This window comes from Aegilops tauschii, chromosome 5 (genome assembly GCF_002575655.3).
Source record: "Aegilops tauschii subsp. strangulata cultivar AL8/78 chromosome 5, Aet v6.0, whole genome shotgun sequence".
Lineage (NCBI taxonomy): Eukaryota > Viridiplantae > Streptophyta > Magnoliopsida > Poales > Poaceae > Aegilops > Aegilops tauschii.
In genome coordinates, this window is record NC_053039.3 from 252,304,092 (window position 1) to 252,318,088 (window position 13,997).

Below are 13,997 nucleotides of genomic sequence, written 5' to 3' on the forward strand. Positions count from 1 at the left end.
GCTCATGGTGATGGCGGACAAGTACGCCAACGCCGACTCCACCATGAAGATCCAGGTGGCGATGGACGAAGCCGGCAAAGCGAAGCCGGTCCCGCCCCCAAGCCGTGTAAGTGCATCTAGTGCCCCTTAGTAATTTTGGTGTATTGAAGACTTATAGGTTAAGGGACTAATGTGTTTATGAGTGTACACAGATCTATAAGTCTATGAGGAGTTTGATATTTACAGAGAAAGTCGACCCCTAAAAGTGAAGTTCTTCGACTGAAGACTTTGGAATTCTGAAGACTTTCTGAAGACTTTGAAAGTGAAGAAATTGGTGTGACCTTGAAGACTTGGTATTCATTTGAGGAACATGAAGCGTGAAGACTTTTGTTTTCGTAGTTTTATTTTCTCTTTCTTGAGTCATAGGAAACACCGTACTGTTAAAGGGGGTCGAGGAAATACTAAGGAAAAATTTCCATGTGATGCTCAACTCAAAACCCTACACCTACCAATCCCTTCGAGTGAAGCCATTGGAAATCTCATACAGTTCAGTCATATTCTTCAGTGATAGAGACGAAGTTCTTCTGGTCTCTGAGGAATTTGTTCTGACTGAGGAGTTAGGAATTCGCCAGTGCGGATTGCCTACACAGTGAGGAACATGATAGCCCTGAGGAATTTGATACTCAAATTTCCGACCGTTGCTGTGCTATGCGCCAGCTGTCCCAAAATATCTACCCACCTAACGGTCATATCATTGAAAGGCATTTATGTCTTATCATCCCTAGGCTATAAATAGCCGCCCCCTACAACCACTAGCTGGTTGGCTGCTCCGAGAGAAAATGACACTTGTCATTTAAGAGCATCCCATCCTCCGAGGACTTTGAGTGAAAATCATCAAGTGAGGAAAACCCAAACCCAAACACCTACAAACCCCAAGTGATTGAGCATCACTGAAGAGATTGATCCTGCGTGGACCTGACGCTTGTTACCTTTGAAGACTGTGCTTCTTCCAGACGGTTAGGCGTCATGGTCTAGAGCATCCAAGAGGAAATTGTGGATCGCCGAGTGACTGAGTTTGTGAAGGTTCGGAAGTCACCTGAAGACTTACCACGAGTGATTGGGCGAGGTATGTGTGACCTTAGCTCAAGGGGAATACGGTGAGGACTAAGTGTCCTGGACTGCGTGTTCAGGACTGGGTGTCCGGGACTGTGTGTCCTCAGATTTAAATACCTAGCCGCCCTAACCAGACGTACAACTGAGACAGCAGTTGGAACTGGTCTACCAAATCATTGTCTTCACCAAGCCAACTGGTTCTATTTTCTCAACTCTTTCATTTCCTCATAACTGTGTTGTGTGCTTGTTCATATCTGTGTTTGAAGACTTTGACTGAAGACTTTCTCAATTTCCTCAATTCAATTTCTTCAGTCTGTTTGTCTTCATCCTGTGTTACCCTGTGTTTACGCTTTCTATACTCTATGCTTGTTTTCATTTCATCATGATGACTATGCTTGTGTTCTGCTATGCATACTTTTGAGTACTTATTCCGCTGCAAGTAGTTCTTCGCTAAGGAATTTCCTCACCCACAAATTCCTCGGTGAAGAATCCATAAAAATCGCCTATTCACCCCCCCTCTAGTCGATATAACACACTTTCAAGCCGACCGGCGAAAACAGCCGCCAGCAGAACAACAAGCGCAAGGTCGATTAGCCGGCCCAGCGCTACGACAAACACCTCGTCGCGGTCGCCGAGCAGGCACCCGCAGCCGAGCCGGCCGCCAAACGCCGGCAAACCGGCAAGACGGCGAGGCAACCCGCCATGAGCTTTGAGGAGATGCTCAACGCTCCCTGCAAGCACCACAGCGGCGCGAGGCCGTCCACACACACGCTCCGGCAATGCGCCATCACCAAGCGCATCATGAGAGGCGACATCCCACCTCCTCCGGCTCCGGCTCCAGGAGCGGGACCGCCGGCTCCGCCTCCTCCGCCCCCGGCCTCGGCTCACGGCGCAATGCGCAAACACGTCTACCCCGACCAGAACGCGACCTACGTCGTCTTCACTAGCCTTGGCGACGACAAACGTAGCGAGCGCCTGTTCCGGCAGGAAGTGAACACCGTCGCCCCGGCCAAGCCAGAGTACATGCATTGGTCGGAGCGCCCGGGCATTGGTCGGAGCGCCCGGTCACCTGGACCCAAGAGGACCGGCCGTCATGCCGAAACCGGGTGGCTACGCCCCGGCGCACATGCAAGTTCTGGCGAATCCTCATCGATGGCGGCAGCAGTATCAACATCCCTACCGCGACACCATGACCAAGCTTGGCCTCAAGGCCAAGGATCTGGAGCCTTCCCGAACGATCTTCCACGGCATTGTACCCGGCCTCTCCTGCTCCCCCATCGGCCGGATCCGGCTCGACATCCTGTTCGGCACCAGTGACCACTTCCGACGTGAGCCGGTCTGGCTCGAGGTGGTGGACATGTCCAGCGCATACCACGCGCTGCTGGTTCGGCCGACACTCGCCAAGTTCATGGCGGTCCCCCACTACGCCTACCTAAAAATGAAGTTGCCGGGTCCAAAGGGCCTCATCACCATCATCGACGATTACCGCAAGTCCCTGGAGTGCGCCCAAGCCGGCGCCAAACTGGCCAAGTCGCTAGTCATAGCCGAGGAGCGGCGCCAACTCGACTGGATCGTCGCGCTGGCCAACGAGACGCCGGCCATGCCGGCTTCGGCTAAGGAGCCGGCTGGAGAGGCCTCGTTCCAACCCTCCAAGGAGACCAAGAAGGTCAAGCTGAACCCGGAGGACCCCAGCTGCAGCAAGTACGTCATCGTGGGCACCCACCTCGACAGCAATAGGAAGGCGAGCTCGTTGACTTCCTCCGTGAGAATCGGGATATCTTTGCATGGACCCCAAAGGACATGCGGAATATTCTGAGGAAGTACGCCGAGCACAAACTCCATGTCCGCAAGGACGCCAAGCCCGTCCGTCAACCCCTACATCGCTTTTCGGAAGAGAAGAGAAGAGAAGAACCATTGGTGAAGAGGTCGCCAAGCTCCTGGCGGCCGGCTTCATCATGGAAGTGTTCCACCCCGAGTGGCTGGCCAACCCAGTCCTCGCCCTGAAGAAGAACAAGACATGGCGCATGTGTATAGACTACACCAGTCTGAACAAGGCTTGCCCCAAGGATCCTTTCGCCCTCCGCAGATCGATCAAGTAATCGACTCCACCGCCGACTGTGAGCTCATGTCCTTCCTGGATGCTTACTCTGGCTATCATCAGATAAATCTGGACCCGGCCGATGCCCTGAAGACGTCCTTCATCACGCCCTTCGAGGTGTATTGCTACATCACCATGTCGTTCGGCTTGAAGAATGTCGGTGCCACCTTCCAGCGCTGCATACAGAAATGCTTGCTGGTGCAACTCGGCCGCAACATCTACATCTATGTGGATGACATCATGGTGAAGACCAAGCAGCACCTCATGCTCCTCGACGACCTGAAGGAAACCTTTGCCAATCTACGCGAGTACCAGATCAAGCTCAACCCGGAGAAGTGCGTCTTCAGCGTGCCGGTCGGAAAGCTACTTGGCTTCCTCATCTCGGAGCGCGGCATTGAGGCGAACCCGGAGAATATCAAGGCTGTCGAGCACATGCGCAAGCCGGTTTGGCTGCGCGATGTCCAGAAATTCACCGGCTGCTTGGCCTCGGCCAGCCGGTTTCTCAGCCGGCTGGGCGAGAGGGCCTTGCCCCCGTATCAGCTGATGAAGAAGACGATGTCGTTCGAACGGAATGACCAGGCAGACGAAGCCTTCCGTTATCTTAAGCGCATGCTCTCCACCGCACCCATCTTGGCTGCACCAACCGAGAAGCAGCCGTTGTTGATCTACATTGCCGCCACCTCGCGGCCAGTCAGCACGGTGATGGTGGTCGAGCGACCAGAGAAGGTCAAGATCCAGTCTGTTCAGCGCCCGGTCTACTACCTGAGCGAGGTGCTTTCCGCGTCCAAGCAGAACTACCCGCACTACCAGAAGATGTGTTACGGTGTGTACTTCACCGCCAAGAAACTAAAGCAATACTTCTAAGAGCATGTTGTCACCGTGGTCAGCACGGCCCCCATCGGCGAGATCATGGGCTATCGGGATGCCTCTGGCCGGGTTGCCAAATGGGCCATCGAGCTAGCCGGACACACCATCCTCTACGAGCCCCGCACCACGATCAAGTCCCAAGCTCTGGCTGACTTCCTCGTCGACTGGACGGACACCCAGTACCTGCCACCACCGCCAGATTCAACGCACTCGCGAATGCACTTTGACGGCTCCAAGATGCGCTCCAGCTTGGGAGCCGGGATGTCGTCCCCGAAGGGCGACCGGCTCCGCTACACGCTCTAGATCCACTTCGCCGCTGATACGTCTCCAACGTATCTATAATTTTTGATTGCTCCATGCTATATTATCTTCTGTTTTGGACATTATTGGGCTTTATTATTCACTTTTATATTATTTTTGGGACTAACCTATTAACCGGAGGCCCAGCCCAGAATTGATGTTTTTGCCTATTTCAGAGTTTCGCAGAAAAAGAATATCAAACGGAGTCCAAACGGAATGAAACCTTCAGGAACGTGATTTTCAGAACGAACATGATCTAGGAGACTTGGACCCTACGTCAAGAAATAAAGGAGGAAGCCACGAGGTAGGGGGCGCACCTACCCCCCCCCCCCCCAAGCGCGCCCTCCACCCTCGTGGGCCCCCTGTTGCTCCACCGACGTACTCCTTCCTCCTATATATACCTACGTACCCCCAAAGGATCATATACGGAGCCAAAAACCTAATTCCACAGCCGCAACCTTCTGTACCCACGAGATCCCATCTTGGGGCCTGTTCCGGAGCTCCGCCGGAGGGGGCATCGATCACGGAGGGCTTCTACATCAACACCATAGTCTCTCCGATGATGTGTGAGTAGTTTACCTCAGACCTTCGGGTCCATAGTTATTAGCTAGATGGCTTCTTCTCTCTTTTTGGATCTCAATACAATGTTCTCCCCCTCTCTCGTGGAGATCTATTCGATGTAATCTTCTTTTGCGGTGTGTTTGTTGAGACCGATGAATTGTGGGTTTATGATCAAGTTTATCTATGAACAATATTTGAATCTTCTGAATTCTTTTATGTATGATTGGTTATCTTTCAAGTCTCTTCGAATTATTAGTTTGGTTTGGCCTACTAGATTGATCTTTCTTGCAATGGGAGAAGTGCTTAGCTTTGGGTTCAATCTTGCGGTGTCCTTTCCCAGTGACAGTAGGGGCAGCAAGGCACGTATTGTATTGTTGCCATCGAGGATAACAAGATGGGGTTTTTATCATATTGCATGAATTTATCCCTCTACATCATGTCATCTTGCTTAAGGCGTTACTCTGTTTTTATGAACTTAATACTCTTGCATGCTGGATAGCGGTCGATGTGTGGAGTAATAGTAGTAGATGCAGGCAGGAGTCGGTCTACTTGTCTCGGACGTGATGCCTATATACATGATCATACCTAGATATTCTCATAACTATGCTCAATTCTGTCAATTGCTCAACAGTAATTTGTTCACCCACCGTAAAATACTTATGCTCTTGAGAGAAGCCACTAGTGAAACCTATGGCCCCGGGGTCTATCTTCATCATATTAATCTTCCAACACGTAGTTATTTCCTTTGCTTTTATTTTACCTTGCATCTTTATCATAAAATTACCAAAATATTATCCTATCATATCTATCAGATCTCACTCTCGTAAGTGACCGTGTAGGGATTGACAACCCCTTATCGTGTTGGCTGCGAGGATTTATTTGTTTTGTGTAGGTGCGAGGGACTCGCGCATAGCCTGCTACTGGATTGATACCTTGGTTCTCAAAAACTGAGGGAAATACTTACGCTACTTTGCTGCATCACCCTTTCCTATTCAAGGGAAAACCAACGCAGTGCTCAAGAGGTAGCAAGAAGGATTTATGGCGCCGTTGCCGGGGAGGTCTACGCAAAAGTCAACATACCAAGTACCCTTCACAAACCCTTATCTCCCGCATTACATTATTTGCCATTTTCCTCTCGTTTTCCTCTCCCCCACTTCACCCTTGCCGTTTTATTCGCCCTTTCTTTTCCGTTTGCCTCTTTTTCGCTTGCTTTTTGTTTGCTCGTGTGTTGGATTGCTTGTTTGTCGTGATGGCTCAAGATAATACCAAATTATGTGACTTTACCAATACCAACAATAATGATTTCCTTAGCACTCCGATTGCTCCTCTTACTGATACTGAATCTTGTGAAATCGATGCTGCTTTGTTGAATCTTGTCATGAAAGATCAATTCGCCGGCCTTCCTAGTGAAGATGCCGCTACTCATCTAAATAGCTTCGTTGATTTGTGTGATATGCAAAAGAAGAAAGATGTGGACAATGATATTGTTAAATTGAAGCTATTTCCCTTTTCTCTTAGAGATCGTGCTAAAGCTTGGTTTTCGTCTTTGCCTAAAAATAGTATTGATTTTTGGAATAAGTGCAAAGATGCTTTTATCTCTAAGTATTTTCCTCCCGCTAAGATCATCTCTCTTAGAAACGATATTATGAATTTTAAGCAACTTGATCATGAACATGTTGCACAAGCTTGGGAGAGGATGAAATTAATGATACGTAATTGCCCTACTCATGGTTTGAATTTGTGGATGATTATACAAAAAAATTATGCCAGATTGAATTTTGCTTCTAGAAATCTTTTAGATTCGGCCGCGGGAGGCACTTTTATGGAAATCACTTTAGGAGAAGCTACTAAACTCCTAGATAACATTATGGTTAATTATTCTCAATGGCACACTAAAAGATCTACTAATAAAAAGGTGCATGCGATAGAAGAAATTAATGTTTTGAGTGGAAAGATGGATGAACTTATGAAATTATTTTCTAGTAAGAGTGTTTCTTCTGATCCTAATGATATGCCTTTGTCTACTTTGATTGAGAATAATAATGAATATATGGATGTGAATTTTGTTGGTAGGGATAATTTTGGTAACAACACGTATAGAGGAAACTTTAATCCTAGGCCTTATCCTAGAAATTCCTTTAATAATTATGGTAATTCCTACAACAATTCTTATGGAAATTTTAATAAGATTCCCTCTGAATTTGAGACTAGTGTTAAAGAGTTTATGAATTCGCAAAAGAATATCAATGCTTTGCTTGAAGAGAAATTGCTTAAAGTTGATGAATTGGCTAGGAACGTTGATAGAATTTCTCTTGATGTTGATTCTTTAAAACTTAGATCTATTCCTCCTAAGCATGATATCAATGAGTCTCTCAAAGCCATGAGAATTTCCATTGATGAGTGCAAAGAAAGAACCGCTAGGATGCGTGCTAGGAAAGATTGATTTATGAAAGCGTGTTCTTCAAATTTCTATGAAAATAAAGATGGAGATCTAAAAGTTATTGATGTATCCCCTATTAAATCTTTGTTTTGCAATATGAATCTTGATAATGATGGGACTGAATATGATCAACCTTTACCTAGAAGGCGTTCCAAAAATTCGGAGTTTTTAGATCTTGATGCTAAAATTGATAAAAGTGGGATTGAAGAAATCAAAACCCTAGATATTAATAAACCCAATATTTTGGATTTCAAGGAATTTAATTATGACAATTTCTCTTTGATAGATTGTATTTACTTGTTGCAATCCGTGCTAAATTCTCCTCATGCTTATAGTTAAAATAAAGCTTTTACCAAACATATCGTTGATGCTTTGATGCAATCTTATGAAGAAAAACTTGAGTTGGAAGTTTCTGTCCCTAGAAAACTTTATGATGAGTGGGAACCTACTATTAAAATTAAGATTAAGGATCATGAGTTCTATGTTTTATGTGATTTGGGTGCTAGTGTTTCCACTATTCCCAAAACTTTGTGTGATTTGTTAGGTTTCCGCGAATTTGATGATTGTTCTCTAAACTTGCACCTTGCGGATTCCACTATTAAGAAACCTATGGGAAGAATTAATGGTGTTCTTATTGTTGCAAATAGGAATTATGTGCCCGTAGATTTTATCGTTCTTGATATAGATTGCAATACTTCATGTCCTATTATTCTTGGTAGACCTTTCCTTAGAACGATTGGTGCAATTATTGATATGAAGGAAGGGGATATTAGATTCCAATTTCATTAAAGAAAGGCATGGAACACTTCCCTAGGAAAAAAATAAAATTACCATATGAATCTATCATGAGAGCCACTTATGGATTGCCTACAAAAGATGGCAATACCTAGATATATCCTTGCTTTTATGCCTAGCTAGGGGCGTTAAACGATAGCGCTTCTTGGGAGGCAACCCAATTTTATTTTTAGTTTTTTGCTTTTTGCTTCTGTTTAGGAATAAATATTTGTTCTAGCCTCTTGTTAGATGTGTTTTTATGTTTTAATTAGTGTTTGTGCCAAGTTAAACCTATAGGATCTTCTTGGATGATAGTTATTTGATCTTGCAGAAATTTCCAGAAACTTTCTGTTCACGAAAATAATTGTTAAAAATCACCAGAACGTGATAAAATATTGATCCCAATTGCTGCTGATCAATAAACAAATTGTCTAGGTCGTCCTATTTTGGCTGATGTTTTGGAGTTCCAGAAGTTTGCGTTAGTTACAGTTTACTACAGACTGTTCTGTTTTTGACAGATTCTGTTTTTCGTGTGTTGTTTGCTTATTTTGATGAATCTATGGCTAGTAAAAGAGTTTATAAACCATAGAGAAGTTGGAATACAGTAGGTTTAACACCAATATAAATAAAGAATGAGTTCATTACAGTACCTTGAAGGGGTCTTTTGTTTTCTTTCGCTAACGGAGCTCACGAGATTTTCTGTTAAGTTTTGTGTTGTGAAGTTTTCAAGTTTGGGGTGAAAGATTTGATGGATTATGGAACAAGGAGTGGCAAGAGCCTAAGATTGGGGATGCCCATGGCACCCCCAAGATAATCTAAGGACACCAAAAAGCCAAAGCTTGGGGATGCCCCGGAAGGCATCCCCTCTTTCGTCTACTTCCATCGGTAACTTTACTTGGAGCTATATTTTTATTCACCACATGATATGTGTTTTGCTTGGAGCGTCTTGTATGATATGAGTCTTTGCTTTCTAGTTTACCACAATCATCTTTGCTGTACACACCTTTTGAGAGAGACACACATGATTCGGAAATTATTAGAATACTCTATGTGCTTCACTTATATCTTTTGAGTTATATAGTTTTTGCTCTAGTACTTCACTTATATCTTTTTAGAGCACGGTGGTGGATTTGTTTTATAGAAACTATTGATCTCTCATGCTTCACTTAGATTATTTTGAGAGTCTCAAATAGCATGGTAATTTGCTTAAATAATCCTAATATGCTAGGTATTCTAGATTAGTAAAAACTTTCTTATGAGTGTGTTGAATACTAAGAAAAGTTTGATGCTTGATAATTGTTTTGAGATATAAAGATGGTGATATTAGAGTCATGCTAGTTGAGTAGTTGTGAATTTGAGAGATACTTGTGTTAAAGTTTGTGATTCCCGTAGCATGCACGTATGGTGAACCGTTATGTGATGAAGTCGGAGCATAATTTATTTATTGATTGTCTTCCTTATGAGTGGCGGTCGGGGACGAGCGATGGTCTTTTCCTACCAATCTATCCCCCTAGGAGCATGCGCGTAATACTTTGCTTTGATAACTTGTAGATTTTTGCAATAAGTATATGAGTTCTTTATGACTAATGTTGAGTCCATGGATTATACGCACTTTTCTTCCTTCCACCATTGCTAGCCTCTCTAATACCGCGCACTTTTCGCCGGTATCATACACCCACCATAAACCTTCCTCAAAACAGCCACCATACCTACCTATTATGGCATTTCCATATCCATTCCGAGATCTATTGGCATGCAACTTACCACCGTTCCGATTATTATGACACGCTCCATCATTGTCATATTGCTTTACATGATCATGTAGTTGACATCGTATTTGTGGCAAAGCCACCGTTCATAATTCTTTCATACATGTCACTCTTGATTCATTGCATATCCCGGTACACCGCCGGAGGCATTCACATAGAGTCATATTTTGTTCTAAGTATTGAGTTGTAATTTTTGAGTTGTAAGTAAATAAAAGTGTGATGATCATCATTTTTAGAGTATTGTCCCAAGTGAGGAAAGGATGATGGAGACTATGATTCCCCCACAAGTCGGGATGAGACTCCGGACGAAATTAAAAAAAAGGCCATAAAAAATGAGAGAAAAAGAGAGAAGGGACAATGTTACTATCCTTTTACCACACTTGTGCTTCAAAGTAGCACCATGATCTTCATGATAGAGAGTCTCTCATTTTATCACTTTCATATACTAGTGGGAATTTTTCATTATAGAACTTGGCTTGTATATTCCAATGACGGGCTTCCTCAAAATGCCCTAGTGTCTTCGTGAGCAAGCGAGTTGGATGCACACCCACTTAGTTTCTTTTGTTGAGCTTTCATATACTTATAGCTCTAGTGCATCCGTTGCATGGCAATCCCTACTCACTCACATTGATATCTATTGATGGGCATCTCCATAGCCCGTTGATATGCCTAGCTGATGTGAGACTATCTTCTCCCTTTTTGTCTTCTCCACAACCACCATTCTATTCCACATATAGTGCTATGTCCATGGCTCACGCTCATGTATTGCGTGAAGATTGAAAAAGTTTGAGAACGTCAAAAGTATGAAACAATTGCTTGGCTTGTCATCGGGGTTGTGCATGATTTAAATACTTTGTGTGGTGAAGATAGAGCATAGCCAGACTATATGATTTTGTAGGGAAAACTTTCTTTGGCCATGTTATTTTGAGAAGACATAATTGCTTAGTTAGTATGCTTGAAGTATTATTTTTTATGTCAATATTAAACTTTTATCTTGAATCTTTCGGATCTGAATATTCATACCACAATTAAGAAGAATTACATTGAAATTATGCCAAGTAGCATTCCACATCAAAAATTCTGTTTTTATCATTTACCTACTCGAGGAAGAGCAGGAATTAAGCTTGGGGATGCTTGATACGTCTCCAATGTATCTATAATTTTCGATTGCTCCATGCTATATTATCTTCTGTTTGGACATTATTGGGCTTTATTATTCACTTTTATATTATTTTTGGGACTAACCTATTAACCGGAGGCCCAGCCCAGAATTGCTGTTTTTTTGCCTATTTCAGAGTTTCGCAGAAAAAGAATATCAAACGGAGTCCAAACGGAATGAAACCTTCAGGAACGTGATTTTCAGAACGAACATGATCCAGGAGACTTGGACCCTACGTCAAGAAATAAAGGAGGAAGCCACGAGGTAGGGGCGCGCCTACCCCCCCCCCCCCAGGCGCGCCCTCCACCCTTGTGGGCCCCTTGTTGCTCCACCGGCGTACTCCTTCCTCCTATATATACCTACGTACCCCCAAACGATCAGATACGGAGCCAAAAACCTAATTCCACCGCCGCAACCTTCTGTACCCACGAGATCCCATCTTGGGGCCTGTTCCGGAGCTCCGCCGGAGGGGGCATCGATCACGGAGGGCTTCTACATCAACACCATAGCCTCTCCGATGATGTGTGAGTAGTTTACCTCAGACCTTCGGGTCCATAGTTATTAGCTAGATGGCTTCTTCTCTCTTTTTGGATCTCAATACAATGTTCTCCCCCTCTCTCGTGGAGATCTATTCGATGTAACCTTCTTTTGCGGTGTGTTTGTTGAGACCGATGAATTGTGGGTTTATAATCAAGTTTATCTATGAACAATATTTGAATCTTCTGAATTCTTTTATGTATGATTGGTTATCTTTGCAAGTCTCTTCGAATTATCAGTTTGGTTTGGCTTACTAGATTGATCTTTCTTGCAATGGGAGAAGTGCTTAGCTTTGGGTTCAATCTTGCGGTGTCCTTTCCCAGTGACAGTAGGGGCAGCAAGGCACGTATTGTATTGTTGCCATCGAGGATAACAAGATGGGGTTTTTATCATATTGCATGAATTTATCCCTCTACATCATGTCATCTTGCTTAAGGCGTTACTCTGTTCTTATGAACTTAATACTCTTGCATGCTGGATAGCGGTCGATGTGTGGAGTAATAGTAGTAGATGCAGGCAGGAGTCGGTCTACTTGTCTCGGACGTGATGCCTATATACATGATCATAGCTAGATATTCTCATAACTATGCTCAACAGTAATTTGTTCACCCACCGTAAAATACTTATGCTCTTGAGAGAAGCCACTCGTGAAACCTATGGCCCCGGGGTCTATCTTCATCATATTAATCTTCCAACACGTAGTTATTTCCTTTGCTTTTTATTTTACCTTGCATCTTTATCATAAAATTACCAAAATATTATCCTATCATATCTATCAGATCTCACTCTCGTAAGGGACCGTGTAGGGATTAACAACCCCTTATCGCGTTGGTTGCGAGGATTTATTAGTTTTGTGTAGGTGCAAGGGACTCGCGCGTAGCCTGCTACTGGATTGATACCTTGGTTCTCAAAAACTAAGGGAAATACTTACGCTACTTTGCTGCATCACCCTTTCCTATTCAAGGGAAAACCAACGCAGTGCTCAAGAGGTAGCAAACGCCTCCAACAACGTTGCCGGGTACGAAGCCCTTGCGCATGGCCTCCGGCTTGCCAAGGAACTCGGCATCCGGTGCGTCCTGTGCTACGACGACTCGGACCTGGTGGTACAACAGTGCTCCGGGGAGTAGGACGCCCGAGACGCCAACATGGCCAGCTACCGCTTCCTCGTCGAGCAGCTCTCCTGCTTCTTTGACGGCTGCGAATTCCTCCATGTCCCGCGCGCAGAAAATGAAGCCGCCGCCGCACTAGCCAAGATTGGCTCATCCCGGCAGGCCATTTTTTCTAGCGTCTCACTCGAGCACCTGCACAAGCCGTCCATCAAGCCGTCTCCGGACTCCGAGTCCATCTTTGTCCCGGACGACCCGGCCGCACCCCTCCCCGGCACGGACCCAACGGCCGCAGGCCCAAGCTCGGGGGCCGCCGCCTCCAACCCGGACCCGGAAGCTCCAGAACCCGGCCCGGGGACTGCTGTGTACAACCAGCCGATGCCGACTCTGACCTGATCCCGGAAGCTGCAGAACCTGGCCCAGGGACTGCTCAACCCGGGCAGGGGGCTGCCATGCTCAACCCGGCCGCCGTCATCCCCAACCCCGGGGTTGCCGCCCCAGAGCCCACCATGGTGGCCGTCTTCGCCGTAGTGACGGCTCCATCATGGGCCTTGCCAATCTCAGAGTTCCTGGATAACAGAGTCCTCCCTATGGATGAGACCGAGGCCCGGCAAATACAGCGTCGGGTGTCCGCCTACAGCATCATCAACAACGAGCTCGTCAAACGCAGCACGACGGGCGTCTTTCAACGCTGTGTTGAGCAGGACAAGGGCATAGAGATCCTCCTCGACATACACCAGGGCGAGTGCGGGCACCACGCCACCTCGAGGTCCCTGGTGGACAAGGCTTTCCGCCATGGTTTCTACTGGCCCACGACCCTCCAAGACGTCGAGTCGGTTGTCCTCAAGTGTGAGGGATGCCAGCGCTTCAGCAAGCGCAGCCACCAGCAAGCTTCAGCACAGTGAACCATATCGATCACCTGGCCCTTCTTGGTCTAGGGACTCGATATGGTAGGGCCTTTCAAGACCGCTCGAGGCGGCGTGACGCACTTGCTGGTGGCGGTGGACAAGTTCACCGAGTGGATCGAGGCACGACCAATCAAGAAGCTGGATGGGCCGACAGCCGTCCGGTTCTTCAAGGACATCGTGGTGCACTACGGCGTCCCGCACATCATCATCACGGACAACGGCACCAACTTCGCCAAGGGCGCTCTCGCACAGTATTGCTCCGTCTCCGGCATCCGCCTCGACTTGGCCTCCGTGGCCCACCCTCAGTCTAATGGCCAGATCGAGCAGGCCAGTGGCCTCATCCTATCCGGCATCAAGCCATGGCTCGTCGAGCCACTCGTCCATTC

At 46.1% G+C, this 13,997-nt stretch overlaps 1 protein-coding gene across 1 annotated transcript; it reads left to right on the top strand.

The window, feature by feature from the left end:
* Nucleotides 1–13,155: 13,155 nt before the first annotated feature.
* On the top strand, nucleotides 13,156–13,608 carry LOC109740582 (uncharacterized). Its single transcript, XM_020299636.1, has one exon. The coding sequence runs from the start codon at nucleotides 13,156–13,158 to the stop codon at nucleotides 13,606–13,608; it is 453 nt and encodes a 150-aa protein (XP_020155225.1).
* The last annotated feature ends 389 nt before the right edge of the window (nucleotides 13,609–13,997 follow it).

Bases quoted from the DNA above. Each gene is read 5' to 3' on its own strand.
- LOC109740582 (XM_020299636.1), top strand. From the start codon at position 13,156: ATGCTCAACCCGGCCGCCGTCATCCCCAACCCCGGGGTTGCCGCCCCA.